The 25050-nt window shown below is 37.9% G+C and overlaps 1 long non-coding RNA gene and 4 gene segments (V, D, J or C); all 5 read left to right on the top strand.

Annotated features, from left to right (window-relative positions):
• Window positions 1–3125: 3125 nt before the first annotated feature.
• On the top strand, window positions 3126–6042 carry LOC129347568 (uncharacterized). Its single transcript, XR_008599734.1, has 2 exons — window positions 3126–3495; window positions 4297–6042. It is a non-coding gene; the product is annotated as an uncharacterized LOC129347568 (long non-coding RNA).
• An 8156-nt stretch (window positions 6043–14198) lies between these two features.
• Window positions 14199–14670, top strand: LOC129347567 (Ig heavy chain V region 5A-like). The segment is given in 2 exon segments: window positions 14199–14279; window positions 14360–14670. Coding segments are annotated over 2 exon segments (339 nt in total).
• A 1275-nt stretch (window positions 14671–15945) lies between these two features.
• On the top strand, window positions 15946–16395 carry LOC129347608 (immunoglobulin heavy variable 3-48-like). The segment is given in 2 exon segments: window positions 15946–15994; window positions 16082–16395. Coding segments are annotated over 2 exon segments (363 nt in total).
• Window positions 16396–18591: 2196 nt separating this feature from the next.
• On the top strand, window positions 18592–18957 carry LOC129347607 (immunoglobulin heavy variable 3-30-3-like). The segment is given in 1 exon segment: window positions 18592–18957. A coding segment is annotated over 1 exon segment (366 nt).
• Window positions 18958–20379: 1422 nt separating this feature from the next.
• Window positions 20380–20987, top strand: LOC118469564 (Ig heavy chain V region 5A-like). The segment is given in 2 exon segments: window positions 20380–20531; window positions 20615–20987. Coding segments are annotated over 2 exon segments (345 nt in total).
• The last annotated feature ends 4063 nt before the right edge of the window (window positions 20988–25050 follow it).

Genomic DNA, 25050 nt, shown 5'->3' with positions numbered 1-25050 from the left:
TTTTTTCTACAGAATTTATGCTGCATTTCTTGCTCAACATTTCAGGTAAGTGCTATCTTGTATTGTTGTTACATCATGTCACCAGCAAGCCTTGGAAGAGGGTCCCTCTTTCCAAAGTCTTCCCAAGGTTTTCTCCAATATTTCCTCTAGAGAGGACATTTGGGTTTTTCCTTGTTGACAAGAGCTTGCTGGATTGATGACATGATGTTTGTTTTTTTGTTGTTTTCTTTTTTCTACAGAATTTATGCTGCATTTCTTGCTCAACATTTCAGGTAAGTGCTATCTTGTATTGTTGTTACATCATGTCACCAGCAAGCCTTGGAAGAGGGTCCCTCTTTCCAAAGTCTTCCCAAGGTTTTCTCCAATATTTCCTCTAGAGAGGACATTTGGGTTTTTCCTTGTTGACAAGAGCTTGCTGGATTGATGACATGATGTTTGTTTTTTTTTTTGTTGTTTTCTTTTTTTCTACAGAATTTATGCTGCATTTCTTGCTCAACATTTCAGGTAAGTGCTATCTTGTATTGTTGTTACATCATGTCACCAGCAAGCCTTGGAAGAGGGTCCCTCTTTCCAAAGTCTTCCCAAGGTTTTCTCCAATATTTCCTCTAGAGAGGACATTTGGGTTTTTCCTTGTTGACAAGAGCTTGCTGGATTGATGACATGATGTTTGTTTTTTTGTTGTTTTCTTTTTTTCTACAGAATTTATGCTGCATTTCTTGCTCAACATTTCAGGTAAGTGCTATCTTGTATTGTTGTTACATCATGTCACCAGCAAGCCTTGGAAGAGGGTCCCTCTTTCCAAAGTCTTCCCAAGGTTTTCTCCAATATTTCCTCTAGAGAGGACATTTGGGTTTTTCCTTGTTGACAAGAGCTTGCTGGATTGATGACATGATGTTTGTTTTTGTTTTTTGTTGTTTTCTTTTTTTCTACAGAATTTATGCTGCATTTCTTGCTCAACATTTCAGGTAAGTGCTATCTTGTATTGTTGTTACATCATGTCACCAGCAAGCCTTGGAAGAGGGTCCCTCTTTCCAAAGTCTTCCCAAGGTTTTCTCCAATATTTCCTCTAGAGAGGACATTTGGGTTTTTCCTTGTTGACAAGAGCTTGCTGGATTGATGACATGATGTTTGTTTTGTTTTTTGTTGTTTTCTTTTTTTCTACAGAATTTATGCTGCATTTCTTGCTCAACATTTCAGGTAAGTGCTATCTTGTATTGTTGTTACATCATGTCACCAGCAAGCCTTGGAAGAGGGTCCCTCTTTCCAAAGTCTTCCCAAGGTTTTCTCCAATATTTCCTCTAGAGAGGACATTTGGGTTTTTCCTTGTTGACAAGAGCTTGCTGGATTGATGACATGATGTTTGTTTTGTTTTTTTGTTGTTTTCTTTTTTTCTACAGAATTTATGCTGCATTTCTTGCTCAACATTTCAGGTAAGTGCTATCTTGTATTGTTGTTACATCATGTCACCAGCAAGCCTTGGAAGAGGGTCCCTCTTTCCAAAGTCTTCCCAAGGTTTTCTCCAATATTTCCTCTAGAGAGGACATTTGGGTTTTTCCTTGTTGACAAGAGCTTGCTGGATTGATGACATGATGTTTGTTTTTTTTTTTGTTGTTTTCTTTTTTTCTACAGAATTTATGCTGCATTTCTTGCTCAACATTTCAGGTAAGTGCTATCTTGTATTGTTGTTACATCATGTCACCAGCAAGCCTTGGAAGAGGGTCCCTCTTTCCAAAGTCTTCCCAAGGTTTTCTCCAATATTTCCTCTAGAGAGGACATTTGGGTTTTTCCTTGTTGACAAGAGCTTGCTGGATTGATGACATGATGTTTGTTTTTTTTTTGTTGTTTTCTTTTTTTCTACAGAATTTATGCTGCATTTCTTGCTCAACATTTCAGGTAAGTGCTATCTTGTATTGTTGTTACATCATGTCACCAGCAAGCCTTGGAAGAGGGTCCCTCTTTCCAAAGTCTTCCCAAGGTTTTCTCCAATATTTCCTCTAGAGAGGACATTTGGGTTTTTCCTTGTTGACAAGAGCTTGCTGGATTGATGACATGATGTTTGTTTTTTTGTTGTTTTCTTTTTTTCTACAGAATTTATGCTGCATTTCTTGCTCAACATTTCAGGTAAGTGCTATCTTGTATTGTTGTTACATCATGTCACCAGCAAGCCTTGGAAGAGGGTCCCTCTTTCCAAAGTCTTCCCAAGGTTTTCTCCAATATTTCCTCTAGAGAGGACATTTGGGTTTTTCCTTGTTGACAAGAGCTTGCTGGATTGATGACATGATGTTTGTTTTTTTGTTGTTTTCTTTTTTTCTACAGAATTTATGCTGCATTTCTTGCTCAACATTTCAGGTAAGTGCTATCTTGTATTGTTGTTACATCATGTCACCAGCAAGCCTTGGAAGAGGGTCCCTCTTTCCAAAGTCTTCCCAAGGTTTTCTCCAATATTTCCTCTAGAGAGGACATTTGGGTTTTTCCTTGTTGACAAGAGCTTGCTGGATTGATGACATGATGTTTGTTTTTGTTTTTTTGTTGTTTTCTTTTTTTCTACAGAATTTATGCTGCATTTCTTGCTCAACATTTCAGGTAAGTGCTATCTTGTATTGTTGTTACATCATGTCACCAGCAAGCCTTGGAAGAGGGTCCCTCTTTCCAAAGTCTTTCCAAGTTTTTTTCCAATATTTACAATCAAGTAAATATTTGGAACTGTTCCTTGACACGAGCTTTCTTGTCTGACCTGAAGACTTCACGTGGTTAAAGGTATTAATTGTATAACTGTTCTTTAATTTGACAACCTTCATTTGACTTGCAGCAATGTTACTTCAAGTCACCAGCAAGTGTTGGAACAGGGTCCCTCTTTCCAAAGTCTTCCCAAGGTTTTCTCCAATATTTCCTCTAGAGAGGACATTTGGGTTTTTCCTTGTTGACAAGAGCTTGCTGGATTGATGACATGATGTTTGTTTTTGTTTTTTTGTTGTTTTCTTTTTTCTACAGAATTTATGCTGCATTTCTTGCTCAACATTTCAGGTAAGTGCTATCTTGCATTGTCGTTACATGTCACCAGCAAGCCTTGGAATAGGGTCCCTCTTTCCAAAGTCTTCCCAAGGTTTTCTCCAATATTTCCTCGAGAGAGGACATTTGGAGTTTTTCCTTGTTGACAAGAGCTTGCTGGATTGATGACATGACTTTGTTTCATGTAATTTATCCTACAGTTCTTGTTTAAAATTTCAGGTCAGAGTTAACTTGTGTCATTGTTACATCAAGTCCCCAACAAGCCTTGGAAGAATGTCCCTCTTTCCTAAGTCTTGCCAAGGTTTTCTCCAATATTTTCTATCCAATTTTCTCTTTAGCTGCTATATTGTTCATATTAAAACTCTAGTCTCCAGTTCCAGAGCCACTTCATACCAATCCACTCTTTTACCAGTACACTCTTCGGGACAGAAGAACCCAATTCACTGCTCAATGAGGACGACGCTGAGATCCGTCTCACATGTGATGGTACGTGTCCACTGGATCTGTCAATTTCACACATCCCATTCATTGTCTATGTGAAACACACTACGTTGCATGCTGGTTCCGTTGCTGTGCATTTCGGGTCTCAATCTGGTGCATTTCCCCGGAGCTCATTTGCATAAACTAGACTTGACTTCTATTTTATGCAAATTCGATGCGGCGTGCAGAGGTCTGACGCATCGCAAAACTTTCGTCAAACGTCTAAAGTAGCCATTGTTGAACTAAAACAAGGGCAAATTTAGCAACTGCACAGGTTATTTCTCAAATGGTTTCAGAATTACTTTTTGCTGAACTGTTTTCGTCAGAAAAATTTAAGTTTGTGACCAAGCCACCATGTTGGTCCAATGCATCTGCCAGACTCAAGCTGAAAGCGTTATCATGGACCACGTAGTGGCCCGCTAGTGACTGCCCATCAAGCGATTGATTTTCAGATGTGGCACATTTACATGCAAGAAAAATGAATCCTGTGAACATGTACCTTTACACGCTTGACAAAAGTTTCACAAGGCACCGCACCTCTGTTCGTCGCACCGAATTTGCATAAAGTAGAATTCAAGTCTATTTTATGCAAATGAACTGTGGGAACCTCCAGGGAGATGCACTGGATCACAGCTCGAAGTGCGCCACAATGGAACCAGCATGCAATACGGTGCGTTTTACATAGACAACGAATGGGATGCGAGAAATTGATGGATCCTGTGGACATGTACCAGTAGAGATGATAGTTTCTTGAATTTTCCTTGGGATTAATAAAATATCTGTCTATCTATCTATCTATAATGGCAGCAGTCACATTAAAATCCCCAGAGGCAGACATCCTGCATCTGAATGTGCACAAGACCAGCAGCGTGAGCACAACCAGAAGAAGAAGAATGCTCACTAAAAGAAGTTGGATGATGCTCAACTGACCATGTATCAGGTGAGTATTTTGTCTATATAGTGCTTCTCGTTTGCGACTCCTCTGATCATGTGTTTGCTCACGTGTAGGTTCTCATTGGTGCCTCCAGCATTCCTTGTGCTCATCCTCCTTCTGATGCACCACACCATCTCCAAATGATCATCTCCAGCCAGGCAGCATTCGGACCCCACAGCTCCCATTCATTGATTGTTTGTTAATAAATGTACTTGTTTTGTTGTTAGAACAGCTCTCAGTGTTCTGCATTTTGATCCATATTTTCTTCAATGAAAATCTAAAGTCACCCTATTTTTATCAATAACAATACCAGCAGACAAAATGAGAATGTGCATATATTTCAAACATATAGCTATTAATAGCCCGTAATTGTGTGATCACAACAGAAACCTGCAAAACGAAAACAGGCCACATTTAAGCAGTCTGCTCTGATGCACATTAGCCCAAGCCAGATGCTTGACATCATTTCTTGACTTCGTCACTGTTTGGGGTCAGATTCTGAGCTGTGGGAATTCTCAGGATAGAGTGAAGGTTGTGTATCAGACAGATGACTGCTGTGTGATGTTTTGTTCATCTTCATCACAGAGAGTTGCTCAGTAGGTTACCAAACATGCAGAGAATTTGAGCAGCATGTAGGTGGAGCTGAGGCATCGTTTCAGGGGTGAAACAAAGGAACTGTGCAGCACCCACAGACACAGACTTTGCCTTGACCGTGTCACCATTTTGGAGTTTGATCATTTGGACGTTCATAAGGGCTCTTTCCACGTCGACTGCAAACGGCTTACGGAGAAGTTCAAACTTAATTTTCTAGGCTCCAAGCCATTGCACTGCACTCTGGGAATTGTAGTATCAGTGGTGTATGTATTATATACTCGTGGGCCAGTTCTGATAAACAAATAATATTATCTCATGGGCCAGATAAAACTGTACCACGGCGGCCAGTGGGCCTTGAATTGGACTTGCAGTCCTCACAGTCGCATTATATGTTCTATGTTACATCTGGACGGAGATTTTTGTTGTGTTATGACATACATGATTACACAGAAGAACTTGCTCTGGAATGTTCTGCTCCTCCGTCCGCTACACATTTATATCAAGTGTCGTTTTGATTTAGTTGTGCAATGTTTCTTAATGCAGGTTGAAGAAGGAACATCTTGTCTTGAAAGTGTGTCACAAAACACAGATCATATTTTTGTTCTGCAGTATCTGTTTTTGAACCTACAGAGCAGACTCAGCGGGCCAGGCAGTCACATATGATGTTTAGATGGAGCCCTCAGCAGGTGTGATGGAGGATCTTCACAGTCAGCCAGATGTGATGGAGACACAGCTGCAGAGAGTCTTGGTTCACCCGCTGCAGACACAGTCAGGCGTGATGGAGCTATGTGATCTGCAGACACTGTGGCTGCAGCTGCCACACAGAGAGATGTTGGTCAGTGTGCTGGTGGGTTTCAGGTGCTCCTTGCCTCAGGTACAGGAGGTCAGTCTTGCCTCCTGGGTGAATCCACCATCCAATCCAAGCCTTCAGAGGACATCAAAGGACAATAATGGAGCAGCTTGAGCCTTTCCCCTATCACATTGTGATTATATGAATTAAAAATACTGAATTAAGTTATTACTTTTATGTTGTTATTGTGCTGTTATTGTATATATACAAATATATTATTGTTATTATACATTTATTATTATATCATGCACTTAATGTAGCTCATCTAATATTTTGTGTTTCTGTGTAATATATTAAACATCATTATTTATTTTCAAAAATTACTAATGAATAATTAAACTGTACTGTGTGAGGAATTTAACCAAGCCTGTCCCCTAATTCTATTATATTGCCAGATGCTGCGTTAAGTATAAAAAGTAGTTTATATATGTTCTAAAGACTGTGTGGTTGTGTCTCAGCAGTGATGGTAGAACTTTTCATCACACTTCATGTAAATGAATATTCACCAACAATAATCCTCAACACAAATTTCCACGTAAAAATATAGAAACTTAAGCTAAAATAATATCAGTATTACGCTCAAGTCTAACAGGAGGGACACGAGGTTTCTACTAATGACGATGTGATTGCAAACAATTTTTATGCCAAGGAACCGGTGAGACTACAACTCACATTTACTGCAATGTTTTTGTTATGAGCTATTTGGAATTGACTTAAATTTAATGAATAAGGAAAATGTAAAATTTGGGAGAAGAAAAAAAAAAAAAGAAAAAGTAAGTATAGCAGAGGATGGTTTCAATATCAACCTCTGGGTTATGAGCCCAGCACACTTCTGCTGCACCACTCTGCTCACAGCATCCCATCAGAAAACAACAGTTTATATAGATAGTACAGCTTACTGTGTGTGTGTGTGTGTGTGTGTGTATTGTTGTTACATCATGTCACCAGCAAGCCTTGGAAGAGGGTCCCTCTTTCCAAAGTCTTCCCAAGGTTTTCTCCAATATTTCCTCTAGAGAGGACATTTGGGTTTTTCCTTGTTGACAAGAGCTTGCTGGATTGATGACATGATGTTTGTTTTTGTTTTTTTGTTGTTTTCTTTTTTTCTACAGAATTTATGCTGCATTTCTTGCTCAACATTTCAGGTAAGTGCTATCTTGTATTGTTGTTACATCATGTCACCAGCAAGCCTTGGAAGAGGGTCCCTCTTTCCAAAGTCTTCCCAAGGTTTTCTCCAATATTTCCTCTAGAGAGGACATTTGGGTTTTTCCTTGTTGACAAGAGCTTGCTGGATTGATGACATGTTTGTTTTTGTTTTTTTGTTGTTTTCTTTTTTTCTACAGAATTTATGCTGCATTTCTTGCTCAACATTTCAGGTAAGTGCTATCTTGTATTGTTGTTACATCATGTCACCAGCAAGCCTTGGAAGAGGGTCCCTCTTCCCTAAGTCATCCCAAGGGTTTCCCCAATATTCTCTCAAGAGAGCAGATTTGAAGTTTTTCCTTGTTGACAAGAGCTTGCTGGATTGATGACATAACTTTGTTTAATGTAATTTATTCTACAGGTCTTGTTAAAAATTTCCCATAAGTGCTAAATTATGTTATTGTGAAATCATGTCACCAGCAAGCCTTGGAAGGCGGTCCCTCTTTCCTAAGTCTTCCCATAGGTTTCTTCAAATTTTGCCTCAAGATATGACATTTGGAGTTTTTCCTTGTTAACAAGAGCTGTCTGGATTGATGATGTGATGTTTGTTTGTTTTTTATTACAAAATTCATGCTACAAGTCTTGTTTAATATTTTAGGTAAGTGCCATCTTGTGTTGTTTTTACAACATGTCACCAGTAAGCCTTGGAAGAGGGTCCCTCTTTCCTAAGTCTTCTCAAGGGTTTCTCCAAATTCTCCCTGAAGAGAGGACATTTGGAGTTTTTCTTTGTTGTCACAAGCTTGCTGGATTGATGACATAACTTTGTGTAATATAATTTATGCAACCGGTCTTGTTTAAAATTTCAGGTAAGTGCTATCTTGTGTCATTGTTACATCAAGTCACCAGCAAGCCTTGGAAGAGGGTCCCTCTTTCCTAAGTCTTCCCATAGGTTTCTTCAAATTTTGCCTCAGGAGAGGATATTTGAAGTTTTTCATTGTTGACAAGAGCTTGCTGGATTGATGACATAACTTTTTTTTCTCCATAATTCATGCTACAATTCAGGTAAGTGCTAACATGTGTCATTGTTACGTCAAGTCACCAGCAAGCCTTGGAAGAGGTTCCCTCTTTTCTAAGTCTTTCCAAGTTTTTTTCCAATATTTACAATCAAGTAAATATTTGGAACTGTTCCTTGACACGAGCTTTCTTGTCTGACCTGAAGACTTCACGTGGTTAAAGGTATTAATTGTATAAGTGTTCTTTAATTTGACAACCTTCATTTGACTTGCAGCAATGTTACTTCAAGTCACCAGCAAGTGTTGGAACAGGGTCCCTCTTTCCTAAGTCTTCCCAAGGGTTTCTCCAATATTTCCTCTAGAGAGGACATTTGGGTTTTTCCTTGTTGACAAGAGCTTGCTGGATTGATGACATGATGTTTGTTTTTGTTTTATTGTTGTTTTCTTTTTTCTACAGAATTTATGCTGCATTTCTTGCTCAACATTTCAGGTAAGTGCTATCTTGCATTGTCCTTACATGTCACCAGCAAGCCTTGGAATAGGGTCCCTCTTTCCAAAGTCTTCCCAAGGTTTTCTCCAATATTTCCTCGAGAGAGGATATTTGGAGTTTTTCCTTGTTGACAAGAGCTTGCTGGATTGATGACATGACTTTGTTTCATGTAATTTATCCTACAGTTCTTGTTTAAAATTTCAGGTCAGAGTTAACTTGTGTCATTGTTACCTCAAGTCCCCAACAAGCCTTGGAAGAATTTCCCTCTTTCCTAAGTCTTGCCAAGGTTTTCTCCAATATTTTCTATCCAATTTTCTCTTTAACTGCTATATTGTTCATACAAACTCTAGTCTCCAGTTCCAGAGCCACTTCATACCAATCCACTCTTTTACCAGTACACTCTTCGGGACAGAAGAACCCAATTCACTGCTCAATGAGGACGACGCTGAGATCCGTCTCACATGTGATGTTACGTGTCCACTGGATCTGTCAATTTCACACATCCCATTCATTGTCTATGTGAAACACACTACGTTGCATGCTGGTTCCGTTGCTGTGCATTTCGGGTCTCAATCTGGTGCATCTCCCCGGAGCTCATTTGCATAAACTAGACTTGACTTCTATTTTATGGAAATTCGATGCGGCGTGTAGAGGTCTGACGCATCGCGAAACTTTCGTCAAACGTCTAAAGTAGCCATCGTTGAACTAAAACAAGGGCAAATTTAGCAACTGCACAGGTTATTTCTCAAATGGTTTCAGAATTACTTTTTGCTGAACTGTTTTCGTAAGAAAAATTTAAGTTTGTGACCAAGCCACCATGTTGGTCCAATGCATCTGTCAGGCTCAAGCTGAAAGCGTTATCATGGACCACGTAGTGGCCCGCTAGTGACTGCCCATCAAGCGAGTGATTTTCAGATGTGGCTCATTTACATGCGAGAAAAATGAATCCTGTGAACATGTACCTTTACACGCTTGACAAAAGTTTCACAAGGCACCGCACCTCTGTTCGTCGCACCGAATTTGCATAAAGTAGAATTCAAGTCTGTTTTATGCAAATGAACTGTGGGAACCTCCAGGGAGATGCACTGGATCACAGCTCGAAGTGCGCCACAACGGAACCAGCATGCAATACGGTGCGTTTAACATAGACAACGAATGGGATGCGAGAAATTGATGGATCCTGTGGACATGTACCAGTAGAGATGATAGTTTCTTGAATTTTCCTTGGGATTAATAAAATATCTGTCTATCTATCTATCTATAATGGCAGCAGTCACATTAAAATCCCCAGAGGCAGACATCCTGCATCTGAATGTGCACAAGACCAGCAGCGTGAGCACAACCAGAAGAAGAAGAATGCTCACCAAAAGAAGTTGGATGATGCTCAACTGACCATGTATCAGGTGAGTATTTTGTCTATATAGTGCTTCTCGTTTGCGACTCCTCTGATCATGTGTTTGCTCACGTGTAGGTTCTTGTTGGTGCCTCCAGCATTCCTTGTGCTCATCCTCCTTCTGATGCACCACACCATCTCCAAATGATCATCTCCAGCCAGGCAGCATTCGGACCCCACAGCTCCCATTTATTGATTGTTTGTTAATAAATGTACTTGTTTTGTTGTTAGAACAGCTCTCAGTGTTCTGCATTTTGATCCATATTTTCTTCAATGAAAATCTAAAGTCACCCTATTTTTATCAATAACAATACCAGCAGACAAAATGAGAATGTGCATATATTTCAAACATATAGCTATTAATAGCCCGTAATTGTGTGATCACAACAGAAACCTGCAAAATGAAAACAGGCCCATTTAAGCAGTCTGCACTGATGCACATTAGCCCAAGCCAGATGCTTGACATCATTTCTTGACTTCGTCACTGTTTGGGGTCAGATTCTGAGCTGTGGGAATTCTCAGGATAGAGTGAAGGTTGTGTATCAGACAGATGACTGCTGTGTGATGTTTTGTTCATCTTCATCACAGAGAGTTGCTCAGTAGGTTACCAAACATGCAGAGAATTTGAGCAGCATGTAGGTGGAGCCGAGGCATCGTTTCAGGGGTGAAACAAAGGAACTGTGCAGCACCCACAGACACAGACTTTGCCTTGACCGTGTCACCATTTTGGAGTTTGATCACTTGGACGTTCATAAGGGCTCTTTCCACGTCGACTGCAAACGGCTTACTGAGAAGTTCAAACTTAATTTTCTAGGCTCCAAGCTATTGCACTGCACTCTGGGAATTGTAGTATCAGTGGTGTATGTATTATATACTCGTGGGCCAGTTCTGATAAACAAATAATATTATCTCATGGGCCAGATAAAACTGTACCACGGCGGCCAGTGGGCCTTGAATTGGACTTGCAGTCCTCACAGTCGCATTATATGTTCTATGTTACATCTGGACGGAGATTTTTGTTGTGTTATGACATACATGATTACACAGAAGAACTTGCTCTGGAATGTTCTGCTCCTCCGTCCGCTACACATTTATATCAAGTGTCGTTTTGATTTAGTTGTGCAATGTTTCTTAATGCAGGTTGAAGAAGGAACATCTTGTCTTGAAAGTGTGTCACAAAACACAGATCATATTTTTGTTCTGCAGTATCTGTTTTTGAACCTACAGAGCAGACTCAGCGGGCCAGGCAGTCACATATGATGTTTAGATGGAGCCCTCAGCAGGTGTGATGGAGGATCTTCACAGTCAGCCAGATGTGATGGAGACACAGCTGCAGAGAGTCTTGGTTCACCCGCTGCAGACACAGTCAGGCGTGATGGAGCTATGTGATCTGCAGACACTGTGGCTGCAGCTGCCACACAGAGAGATGTTGGTCAGTGTGCTGGTGGGTTTCAGGTGCTCCTTGCCTCAGGTACAGGAGGTCAGTCTTGCCTCCTGGGTGAATCCACCATCCAATCCAAGCCTTCAGAGGACATCAAAGGACAATAATGGAGCAGCTTGAGCCTTTCCCCTATCACATTGTGATTATATGAATTAAAAATACTGAATTAAGTTATTACTTTTATGTTGTTATTGTGCTGTTATTGTATATATACAAATATATTATTGTTATTATACATTTATTATTATATCATGCACTTAATGTAGCTCATCTAATATTTTGTGTTTCTGTGTAATATATTAAACATCATTATTTATTTTCAAAAATTACTAATGAATAATTAAACTGTACTGTGTGAGGAATTTAACCAAGCCTGTCCCCTAATTCTATTATATTGCCAGATGCTGCGTTAAGTATAAAAAGTAGTTTATATATGTTCTAAAGACTGTGTGGTTGTGTCTCAGCAGTGATGGTAGAACTTTTCATCACACTTCATGTAAATGAATATTCACCAACAATAATCCTAAACACAAATTTCCACGGAAAAATATAGAAACTTAAGCTAAAATAATATCAGTTTTACGCTCAAGTCTAACAGGAGGGACACGAGGTTTCTACTAATGACGATGTGATTGCAAACAATTTTTATGCCAAGGAACCGGTGAGACTACAACTCACATTTACTGCAATGTTTTTGTTATGAGCTATTTGGAATTGACTTAAATTTAATGAATAAGGAAAATGTAAAATTTGGGAGAAGGAAAAAAAAAAAGAAAGAGCAAGGTTAGCAGAGGATGGTTTCAATATCAACCTCTGGGTTATGAGCCCAGCACACTTCTGCTGCACCACTCTGCTCACAGCATCCCATCAGAAAACAACAGTTTATATAGATAGTACAGCTTACCGTGTGTGTGTGTGTGTGTGTGTGTGTGTGTGTGTGTGTGTGTGTGTGTGTGTGTGTGTGTGTGTGTGTGTGTGTGTGTGTGTGTGTGTGTGTGTGTGTACACTTTACCATACAACTGAGTCAGCATGCTGTTCTCCTCCTCGTTCTGTGGTAAAGCCAGCTCTAAGCCTTGTTGGGAGCAGAAGTCTACGGTATTCGAGAAGGAGCCTCTCTCCTTGTTGGTCACAAAGTATTTCTGACCAACCTTACGGACATAATCAAAGTTTATAGCTGGAAAAAAGAAAGGAGCAAGAAGTAAAACATATTTGGTGAAATGCAGGGCTCTGTCCACATAAACGTGTTAAAGGAACATAGTTGGAAGGGTTTTTTTTTTGGTTTTTTTTTTGTTTTTTGGGTTTTTTTTGTCTGCATTTGTTCTCATTGTTTAACTCCACAAAAGAGGTGTCAACATTGTATGAGATTGATGCATATTTTAGTCTTGCAGCCAAATATTTCAATATTTAGTGCATGTGTGTGACCATCACCGCCCCTCCCTGAAAGCTAAGCAGATATTCTTTATTAGAATTCCCTATTATGAGCCAGGGAGGGCAGTGCTACACCTCAGTGATGTGTGGGGGAAACAAAGACTGGACAGGATGAACAGGACGAACAGGACGAACAGGGATAGAAATTAATAGGCGGTGCTATTGCAATTAAAGATTGTAAGGTGGTGTGTTATGCCCAACTACTAACTGTCCATCAATAAAAAAAAAATAAAATAAAAATTTTGAAAAAAGAAAAGAAAACCAAACCAACACAAAAGAAAAAGAGATTCAATAAATAAATAACTAAACAAACGGTACTGAGCACCATAATTGTGGATGTCTTGATAGTATAGAATAGAATAGAATAGAATAGGCCAGAAGAGGATACTAGTGAAGGAGAGAATGAGTTTAGGGTAGAGACTCTGGAGAGATTCTCAGCACATTCTGGCGGGTCCCATCATTCACTGAAATGGGACTCGGCAGTAGCTGGCGAGACCTGATCAAACATGCAAGTGTGAAGAACCCCGAAGCCCAGAACAGCAATCACGGCAAGGCAGGGCCAAGCCAACAGGGCACCCCTCCCCCCGGGCCGTAGGAGCTACAGGGCGGCACCCCCAGAGAGCCACCGGGGCCACCATGAACGACGCGAACCCGGAGAACAAGAGGGAGCAGCTACCAACACCCCCAGTGCACCAAGACCGACCCAGGCGGCCCGGGGCACGAGGACCCACCCAGAGTTTCCCTTAATGTCTGTGGTTAAAACACGATTTGAATAATGAAGTTTTTACATGTCTGAGAAATCCATGTCATCTAATTTACGTTCTTCTGATTTGTGAATAAACTGTTTCTAAAAGAATCTGAGGAAGTGAGGCCATTTAGTAACTAAACTTGGTCATATTTTAACTGAATAAATAAACATCTTCCTTCAGTGGGATCATTCTGCTGTGTTCCTGTCATTGAATTGGACTTCAAAGATGGATGATGCAGGAGGAGATGACTGTTAACAAATCCTCACAGGGCTCCAGTTTAACTCCGATAAAACCATTTTCTATAGCAGCTGTTGGGACTTTTTCCACTTGATTTTACAAGCTTCTATTTCAGTCCCATCACCAGATATGACCTCACTAGTAGAATCTATCTACAGATACACAGTGAGGGAGAGAATATATAGAGACTGATGGCATTTTAATTCAAATGTTGATGTCAGTAAATAGGTTTTATTCTCAAGACATTATCCTAAAGTTAAAAAATTGTTTCTGAATAACAGAAGAACAGTTTATCACAAGCACAGAATAACTGATTTGAGCTGACTGACATGTTTGTTGTTCTTCACATGACCTCCACTTCTCAGGTCTCTATGCAAACTCAGTGGTCTTCCTTCCTCACAGTTATAAAGGCTTCACTTGGACAGGAGGTTAGAGAGGATCAGAAGCTCTCATCTCTACAGCTTCAACAGAAACTATGTTTCCTGTAGCTCTGCTGCTGCTGCTGATGGCAGCTGGAAACCGTGAGTCTCTCAGTCACTTGTTCTTCTTCTTTTGGAGTCCAACTGGATCATTTGTCAACAATATGTTCATCTTTTAACAGGTGTGAAGTGTGAACAGTTGACTCAGCCAGAATCTGTGACTGTGCAGCCAGGTCAACGTCTCTCCATCACCTGTCAGGTCTCTTATTCTGTTAGTAGCTACTGGACAGCTTGGATCAGACAACCTGCAGGAAAAGGACTGGAGTGGATTGGTTATGACACAACCTTTAAAGATTCACTGAAGAACAAGTTCAGTATCGAATTAGACTCTTCCAGCAAAACAGTGACTCTGAATGGACAGAATATGCAGCCTGAAGACTCTGCTGTGTATTACTGTGCCAGAGACACACAGTGACACAAATGATCAGTAGACCTGAACAAAAACCCCTCAGAGCCTGAACACTGTAACATGAAGCCACCAGAGGAGGAGCCCTCAGACCAGGAATGAATTCAAACTGTTCATTCAAAGTTTAAAATGTGTCTTCTTTGTTTGACTCACAGTATTTATGCAAAACTACTGAGCTGAATTGAGATTAAAATGATGAAAAGAAAGCATTAATAAGCCCCTCATGTTAGCAAAGTTCATATTTTAGCATCCTGGTAGCTGAACTGTGAGTTTCTCAAAACTGGTTGTTCTCAGATTCAAATATTTAAAGTTAGCGGCGACTTCAAAGCTTTAAAATTCTACATATAAAAACGAAAGAATTAGGCACCAGTTTAAATTTTATATAAACTAATTATATTTAGTTGGCAAAAATTAATTTTAAAAATGGCTGAACCATTGCTTCACACATGTAAAATATTTTTGCACTAAGAACAGTATTGTCTACTTTTTGCACTATATCCTCATTCTAGCAATTGATATGTTGCACTCCTGTGAATATATATGTGTTTGTAGATGCTCAGCTAACACTGAGCTTTTAGTTTCTCAAAACTGGTTGTTCTCAGATTCAAATATTTAAAGTCAGCTTACACACAACGGTGTATATATATTCTTATCTAGATGTGTAAATATCTGTACATATATATACATGTATCTATAATTTAATTTTATTATTATTTTTTCCTCTATATTTTATTATTCTCTTTTTCTTATTCCTAGAGTGACACTAACAACTGAAACCAAATTCCTTGTATGTTGTGTACATTTAAGCTAATTCTTATAACAGTAGTAATAGTAGTAGTAGTAGTAGTAGTGGTAATAATGATAATTACTATAATTATAATTATAATCACATCAAAAACAACAACAAAAGGACTGCAGAGAACTCTATCAGTTTCCATTGTTTTACACAGTTTATATTTCTGACTGAACAATTTAGTTTCATCGACTGAAAAATGTGTCATTACAACATCCATGGAAAGTCATTTTTGATGTTTAAATAATGTCTTCAACGGTTGTTTCTCTTCTCTGGCATCTTGAAAACTGATCATTGTGAGGAAAATAACAGGAGATTATTATGAACTGATTTGTCCAGAAGTTATGTTTAATTCTTCATTTTATTCATTCTATCTTGTTAAAATGCTGCAGAATTTTAATTCAGTTCCTCCTTCCTGTGAGGAGGAGTCAATGCAAATCTCAACATTTTTCCACAGCTACTTATTTATCTGCAGAGAGGAAAACAGAGTGTTGGACACTTTGTAGAAGATGATGGACTACAGGACAGGACTGCTGCTGTTAACTCTCTGCTGGGCAGGTGAAGGACTTCAACAATCCTGATTTGACACGACTCTGACATGAGTATGAACAGAATTCATTTGATGTTTTGTTCATGTGTTGGCAGGTGTTGATGGTCAGACTCTGACAGAATCTGAATCAGTGGTTAAAAGACCTGGAGAATCCCACAGACTGACCTGTACAGGATCTGGATTCACATTCAGCAGCTATAGGATGAACTGGATCAGACAGACTCCTGGTAAAGGACTGGAGTGGATCACTTTTGTGCACACAGGCAGTTCTCCTATCTATTACTCCCAGTCAGTCCAGGGTAGATTCACCATCTCCAGAGATGATTCCAGCAGTAAAGTCTATCTACAGATGAACAGCCTGAAGACTGAGGACACAGCAGTGTATTACTGTGCCAGAGAGACACAGTGAGAGACAGAAATAGAGTCGTACAAAAACTACTTCCTCTTTTAATCACCATGATGGAGACGGCAGAGTAAGGTTTAGTGACAACAGCATGAGAGAAACAAGTCGCCTTTTATAGTATCTGTCAATGAGAGACTTTGTGAATTTACAGAAGATTTTAATCTTTGAAGAAAGTAGATTAATATAATAATCAAAATCTAAACACATGGACAGAATATTGACATGTTGATGCAGTAAAACAGACAGTAAATTAATTTCTATCAGCATTTGAAGAAAAGCTCAGTGAATTTAATAATGTGCAGGTTTTTGTCTTTTTTTTCTGATATTTACTCAGAATGACAAAAGAATACAATCAGTAAAAAATGCTAATATAAATAACAATAATTATAAACCACACTGGATGATGTTCTATTTTATTTTTATCTCTGACAACCACATATACTCAGTGAAAATATGTTGAATATTGCAAACATACATATGAAAGCATGACATGCCCTAGTTTCTGTCTTAGCAAAACAGTAGTTTTTGATTTTATCATGTTTTTTAAATTTTATCTTGTCATATGTTTGCATTTTTAAGGGATTGTTTTTCATTTTTTTTCCTATTTTTAATCCTACAAGGTTCCATTTTTTACATGATCCTGCAGCTGCTTTATTTCAGAGCTTCCATATCAAAATATAGAAAGTATTTCATATGAACCTGCAAACTGTAAACACTTATAGTAAACTTAAGTTTTATACTATTTAGCTCATCCTGAACACTAACTTCAGTGTGCAGCAGTAGGTTTAGCACAGAAAATATGGAAATGACTGGATGAATATATAAACGCTGCTGTTAATAAATAAACAAATAAAAAGACTTCAGTGATATTTTTGAATGCATTAAACACCAAAAGTGTGTCATAAATTTGATTTGAAAGCATGATAAATACACTGTTAATATGCCCCAAATAAAGCAACGATGCTAGTAGTCTGCATGGACCCCTTTTATCATAATTATTCCAAATTTAATTTATCAAAATGATAATTTTCTGTATTTGTGACAAACATGTATAAATGCAGGATGAACTTATTAGCATTAACAGTAACAACAACCCTAACTGTTTGCATTTCTAAAAAAATGAATCAACATATCAAAATGTGAAATATCAGGAAACCGTTTGCAGAAATGTGTTGTTTTCAAATGTCAGGACTATTTAGTTCATCTTCACCAATGACCACTAATGTAAAACCAGGTTAGCAGGAACAGATTTGTAAAAAAAAAAAATCAGTCTCCAGTATCATTGTGTCCTAATTTATTTATTTACTTTTTTTCTTTTTTTGCATCTGTCTGTCCAGGAGTTTGTGAACAGAAACACTGATATTGAATGAATTATCATGGTGAAATAAAATAATACTTAAACTCACATTCCAAACACTCCTTACACATTATTAAATGTTTTTTTTTAGCCTGGTGCTACTAAACATCTTTTATGAAATCATTTGTTGTAATCTCCTTAAAAGTGACAATAAGATCTGTTCTGTGGACATTATTTGACAGATAAGAAAGCAGATATTTTCCTGTCCACTACAGCATCAGCATTTTACATTTAGTCAAACCAGTTTCAGTTCCTGAGTGTTTAATTTCCTCTTGATGCTTGAAGTTTCTCTGCAAGTCTGTGGCTTAAACCATAATTTAAATACTAAAATCTCTGACGATCGTAAAGAATCCAGTCCTTCAACCAGCTGAATCCAAATCACGATTTCATTTAGATTTTCATGCTGTCAGTTCATTGACTATGAAGTCAATGAGATCAATCAAGAAATCTATAGAGTTTGCTTTTTTCTGCAATATAATATTTTTCAGGACTATAAAATATCTAAATTATCTAGTAAAGTTTTGTCTTCATTTCAAAAATCAACAAAATGTAACTGTGTAACTCACCAAAATAAACAAATATTTAACAGAATCTATTGAATGAGACATCAAAGATCAAGAAAAATTAAATAATAAAACTTCACGCTACTCTAATATCATGGAGGAAACAGATGTTTTTTAGCTGCTGAGTTGTTGAAATGATGTTGAATCTCATGTTGTGCTGTTTATAGACCTGCCCTCTGATTTGACTGATGCAGGAGGAGCCTCATGGAAGCATTTTCATGTGGATTCAGTGTATTTAAAGGAAATTTCCAGACTTGAAGACATATTAGTCACATTGTGAACATGGCTGACAGACAGCTCACACTGTTGGTGGTTGCTGTGTTTGTTTGGAGTGGTGCTGAAGGTTGGAGCATAACAGAGTCTGAACCAGCAGTGAAAAGACCTGGAGAGTCCCACAGACTCACCTGTACAACATCTGGAATATCATTTAGTAGCTACTGGATGAACTGGATCAGACAGACTCCTGGAAAAGGACTGGAGTGGATCGCTATTATCGAATATGACAGTGATAGAATCTACTACTCTCAGTCAGTTCAAGGCAGGTTCACCATCTCCAGAGACAACAGCAAAGAGCAGCTGTATCTGCAGATGAACAGCCTGAAGACTGAAGATTCTGCTGTTTATTATTGTGCTCGAGACACACAGTGACTGAAGTTGGTTGAACAGGTGTACAAAAACCTACAGTCCTCATCAGACATTAAAAACATCCTCAGTGTAGATAATTCTCTCACATCTAAATATCTGTTTTGTAACCAGACATATCTAAAGACATATTCTACATAATATTTGTGTTAATTTTAATGCAGTATTTGTAAATAAAAAAACAAATAAATAAATTAAATAAATAAATGAAAACACTCTCCAGTTTAATGGTGTCCTAATTTTTAATATAATTCAATTTAATGTAAATTTATTTTATTTTATTTTATTTTTGCACCTACCTGCCCCGGAGTTTCTGGAAGGAAATACTGATAGTCAGTGAATTATCGTGGTGAAATAAAAATAATACAGAAACTAACATTCAAAACACTCCTTACACATATTTTAAATATTTGTTTCAGTCTGGTGCTACTGTCCCCTAAATGTCTCACAGGCAGGTAATAAAAACTGATAGTTTGGAAGTAAGGAGCTAAATTTCCTCCAGTGCTCATCAGACCTTCCTCACATGAAAAACTTGATAAATAAATGAGAAACATCATTTTTGGCACTAGTGGCCTTTTAGTTGGGTTTTAAAGCCACAATTTGAATTCCTGAACATCTTATAGGCAGTTTCATGTGTGATACTGATCTTTACCTGCAGTAAAAGGCTGCATGCAGATAACAGACACTGCATTAAAGTGACAAGTCTCTGCTTTAGTTTGAATCAGTTTACATTAGAATAGTGTTACGTCCCTGAAAGCTTGGGGATGAGGTGACTCACAAATGTAGCAAAAAACTGGATAATGAGGCAGGAAAACTGATCACATAACAGAAAAGTTATTTATTTAACAAAGCGAACTTCTTAAATACAAAGCTGATCCAAAATCCATGCACTGCACTTGGCTTTAGGCAGAACACACAAACCTGAGAAATAACGGGGAAAAAAAACACAACTGACCTTACCTACACACAGACACACACTAAGGAACGTAACAAAATGAACAAATAAATGCTTAAGTTTCCAATACATTGTGCTGATTTGTGTGAAATTCATCACAAATCTGATGTCGATGTACTTACAGGGAATTAATTCTCTCAAAGAAACTGAATAAATCATTTTAAAGGACTCACTGATATATAAATATACTAAAAACATGGAGAGCACAGCTTAGATAAAGTAACATAAGGATTTGCAAATACACAAGAAATTAAACAATATTAGAAAACTGAATCATTGACAACACAACACATTTACAGTTACCAGAAAAAAAGTTAACTCTTGTTTTATTGGTGTGAGGAAAGCAAAATTTTATGTTGCACTTTAACATGTGATGACATTAAAATATCATGTATGAAGTCAGGAGGTGATTTCCATGTGTGTGTTCATTCTGCAGATACAATAACTGAACAGACATTTCTATTGGCTTCTCTTGGACCAGCACTGATGCTTCATATGTTCTATGCAAACTCCATGAGCGTCCAGCTTTAAAAACATCAGACTGTCAGCAAAGTTCACAGCACATCAGTTTCACCTCAAACCATGTTGTCTGTAGCTCTACTGCTGCTCTTTGCAGCTGCATCCTGTGAGTCTCTTTGGATTCATCACAATCTATACTTCATTCTTTGCAGTATGACTTGATCATTCAACATTTTCTTTTTTCAACAGGTGTGAAGTGTGAACAGTTGACTCAGCCAGAATCTGTGACTGTGCAGCCAGGTCAACGTCTCTCCATCACCTGTCAGGTCTCTTATTCTCTTGGCTACTACACAGCTTGGATCAGACAACCTGCAGGAAAAGGACTGGAATGGATTGGAATGAAATATACTGGAGGCTCATACTACAAAGATTCACTGAAGAACAAGTTCAGTATCGAATTAGACTCTTCCAGCAAAACAGTGACTCTAAATGGACAGAATATGCAGCCTGAAGACTCTGCTGTGTATTACTGTGCCAGATACACACAGTGACACAAATGATCAGTAGACCTGAACAAAAACCCCTCAGTGCCTGAACACTGTAACATGAAGCCACCAGAGGAGGAGCCCTCAGACCAGGAATGAATTCAGACCAGTTCACTCAGTAAAACTCTCTTTACTGTCAATCTTTGCACCATTAGCAGCTCACAGGACTTTCAAAAAACAAAAATCCACTCTAATATTAATTCAAATAACAAAATGATCTTTCAATGGGCCTAAATCAGGAACAAGTTAGTTTGTAACTTTGTAAGTCAAAAAAAATTTTTTTTTAAATCTAATTCCAGCAGCATTTACTGTTTCATTTAATATGATGTCATATAATGTTGAACAAGAACAGAAACTGCTGCTGTCAGCTGGATCCTGTGAGACTCTTTCACACAGACTCAGGAAATAATCACATGAATGATGGAGATAATAGTAACTTCTGTGTCCACAGAAATTTACAATCACATGTTTTGACTAAGAGTCAGATGAGTACAGAGTCAGATTCTTGACTTACTTGACAACTCTGACATCCATGAAGAAAGAGTTGACTGCAGAATACAATAAAATCTGTATATTTTATTGTTTTTTGTTGTTGTTGTTTGTTGTGATTCTGTGGATGCTGAAAGATTTTTCTCCAGCTTTTCTAATGGAAGGAAGAGGAAAAGATGGCAAATTAAAAGTCAGTTAACAATATGAACCGGGAAACATGGAATCCAACCTTGAACTGAACTATTGTAGCTGTCCAAGTTCAACATATATAACAAAAAAAAAATGAAGGCCAAACCCACTCCAGGTCTATTCTTCCTGTGAGGAGGAGTCAATGCAAAGCATCTTCATCCTACTTATGTGACTGCAGAGAGGATGACAGAGACTAGTGGACACACAGTTTAACATGATGGACTTGAGGACACCATTGTTGATTCTGACCATTTTCTGTGCAGGTGAAGACTTTCACTGATGTTGGTTTGATCATCTGTCCTCACACAGTTACCAGTTTACAACAAGTGGCTGTTTTCTTGTTTGTCTCTGCAGGTGTTGATGGTCAGACTCTGACTGAATCTGAATCAGTCATTAAAAGACCTGGAGAATCCCACAAACTTACCTGTACAGGTTCTGGATATACCTTTGGTGACCACAGCATGGACTGGGTCAGACAGGCTCCTGGAAAAGGACTGGAGTGGATCACTGCTGTTAATTATGGTGGTAGCAGCAAATATTACTCTCAGTCAGTTCAAGGCAGGTTCACCATCTCCAGAGACAACAGCAAAGAGCAGCTGTATCTGCAGATGAACAGCCTGAAGACTGAAGATTCTGCTGTTTATTATTGTGCTCGGAACACACAGTGACTGAAGTCGGTTGAACAGCTGTACAAAAACCTACAGCATTTATTTCTATTGGAGCTCCTGAGGAAGAATTACACTTTCCGTTTATCTCTAGATGGATTTGTCATAATCACATTAGGACCAATGTTATTATTACTATAGAATGTCCATGCACCTTAGGTAGTTCCATATAACTTTTTTCCTACTACCTGTCAAAGTCACTTTAGGTCACTAAATTCACTTTAAATCACCGTGACTTGAAATGTGTCAATACTGTGTATTGAATTTTAATTTCATTTAGTATTCTATAGATTTTAAAATTAGATTTGTTTTTTTAAAAATATAGTATAGTATTGTACAGCACGATTTTCAGAGTATATACTATCCTTTATTGTTAATGTTATTAACCTGCCTTTTTCTTATTTTATGTTGTTGTATGTAAGCTGCTGAACACTTGAATTTCCCTCTGGATTAATAAAGTATCTATCGATCTGTCTTTCTATCTATCTATCTATCTATCTATCTATCTATCTATCTATCTATCTATCTATCTATCTATCTATCTATCTATCTATCTATCTATCTATCTATCTATCTATCTATCTATCTATCTATCTATCTATCTATCTATCTATCTTTCTATCTATCTATCTATCTATCTATCTATCTATCTATCTAGATGAAAAATTACTTAAAATTTAAAAAGCAGCAATAGCAATCAAAAACTAATAGAAAGTCATGTAAATAAAATAAACACGTGACATTTAAGGAAAACACTGCAATAAGCTGAAATCATTGTAATGGGAATGAAGCAGCAGAATAAAAGGTAAAACAACCCAAATATGGAAATATTTATGTGAAATCTGAAGTAAGACACAATAAAAAAAAGGCGTAAATTAATGTTGCACTTTCTTTATTAAAGACATTAGAGGCCAGAATGTGACACGTTTCTCTTTCCTCTCTCACTATAAAGAGACAAACATATCTGCTGTTCTCACTGATTTTAACTGAATGACACTGAATCCTGGACGAATTTAAAGATTTATACTGACATCAAACATGTTTTCACTCCTCAATCAGCTGCACCATTAATGTTTCTTTCAGATAAAGTTAATCCACAATTTCCTCCTTTTCCTCACAGATGACAAACTGCTCAAATACACAATATCTCTATAGTTGGAGTTTATAATTCACTCTCTCTCTCATAGTTCAGCACTGATCTGATCTTTTAGGATTGTATCTCCAAATTCTCCGACAGGTGAAAATGCAAATCCACAATCTCCACCCATTCTTCCTGCACTGTACATAAATATCTAGCCTTCATATGAGCCTTTACACTCACAGTCTCTGCTGAGGTTTCATCATGACACTTGTACAAAGTCTCTTCCTTCTGGCTCTCATTTCAGGTAAGTCAAGTGTGGATCCTGCAGAGGAAAAGAAAACCATCTCCAGATGCTGCTGTCATCTAAACTCTGTGTCCTTTCAGCTGCTCGGGGCCAGTCCCTCACCTCGTCAGATCCACTGGTCAGCAGAGCAGGACAATCAGTCACTCTGTCTTGTAAAGTTCAAGGACTCTCTCTGGCTTGGCTGCACTGGATCCGTCAGAAACCAGGACAAGCACTGGAATGGATCGGACGCATTGATGGTGGAACTGGAACAATCTTCTCTCAGAGTCTCCAAGGACAGTTTTCCATCACCAAAGACACTTCTCTAAATGTTGTGTATTTAGAGGTGAAGAGTCTCAAACCAGGAGACTTTGCAGTTTATTTCTGTGCATGAGAAACACAGTGACACAAGAACCAACAACATTGTACAAAAACTGAACAACATGCATCACTGAGTGAGAAGCACTGAAGCATGTCAGGCTTTAAAAAACACTTTTTCAGCTGAATAAATGAAAATATTTATGAAACACATCAATAAAGCTGTAATAAACACTTTTTCAGAGGAATAATGGAAAATTATTAATGAAACACATCAACAAAGTTTATCAGTCTGGTGTTTGGATGTTTATCATGACTCACTGTAATAATAACAGCATAAAATCAACCACAGAGAAAACTTTTCTTTAAAAACAACATTCAGTTTTTCTCAATTAACCTGAAGTAAAAAACCATTTAGATGGTCCATTAGAGGCTGTGAAAAATGTTCTAGTCTGGTCACTCCAGAAGACCACCTCACAGTGACACAAACCACCAACAGACCTGCACAAAAACTCAACAACGACAAAGACTCTGTAGTATTAGCATGAGACTTAAACCACGAGGAGCTGGAGAATTTTAATGTGTTTTATTTCAAAGGAATTCAATTTCACATAATTTAAACATAATTTTATTGTTATTAATGCAAGCATATGTTGTGTATCTGTGTCGTTATATTGCTTTTATATTTGCTTAAAGCAAATATAAAAGACCATGTAAAAGGATCATGAAGAGTAGAAATAAATAACATATAACTCTGTAAAAAATATACATTTTATTCTGCAAAAAAAGACTGTCTCTTTGGACATAATAGGTTTGCTTTTTTGTTTTTTACTGTTCAAGACTGCAATCCAACAAAGAAGCATTTCACCTTCACTGGAACAATTAACGTTTTAGAAACATTTCTCAGGTGAAACTAAAAAAAATTTTCTCGGTATCTGCTGTTTTTGTGGTATCCAACTACTTTACAATAGAAATAGCTGCTGGTGTTGGACAGTTTTATGTTCTCATCTGATTTCACTGGAAAGACTCCACTGATAGTAAAATATATGTGGACTCTGTGTCTCATTTTTAAACTTGTAGAAATAAAATCTAATCTACCAATGACGACTCAGTCA

The sequence above is a fragment of the Amphiprion ocellaris genome, chromosome 19 (assembly GCF_022539595.1).
Source record: "Amphiprion ocellaris isolate individual 3 ecotype Okinawa chromosome 19, ASM2253959v1, whole genome shotgun sequence".
Taxonomy (NCBI): domain Eukaryota; kingdom Metazoa; phylum Chordata; class Actinopteri; family Pomacentridae; genus Amphiprion; species Amphiprion ocellaris.
This window is presented reverse-complemented; position numbering and strand designations above follow the sequence as displayed.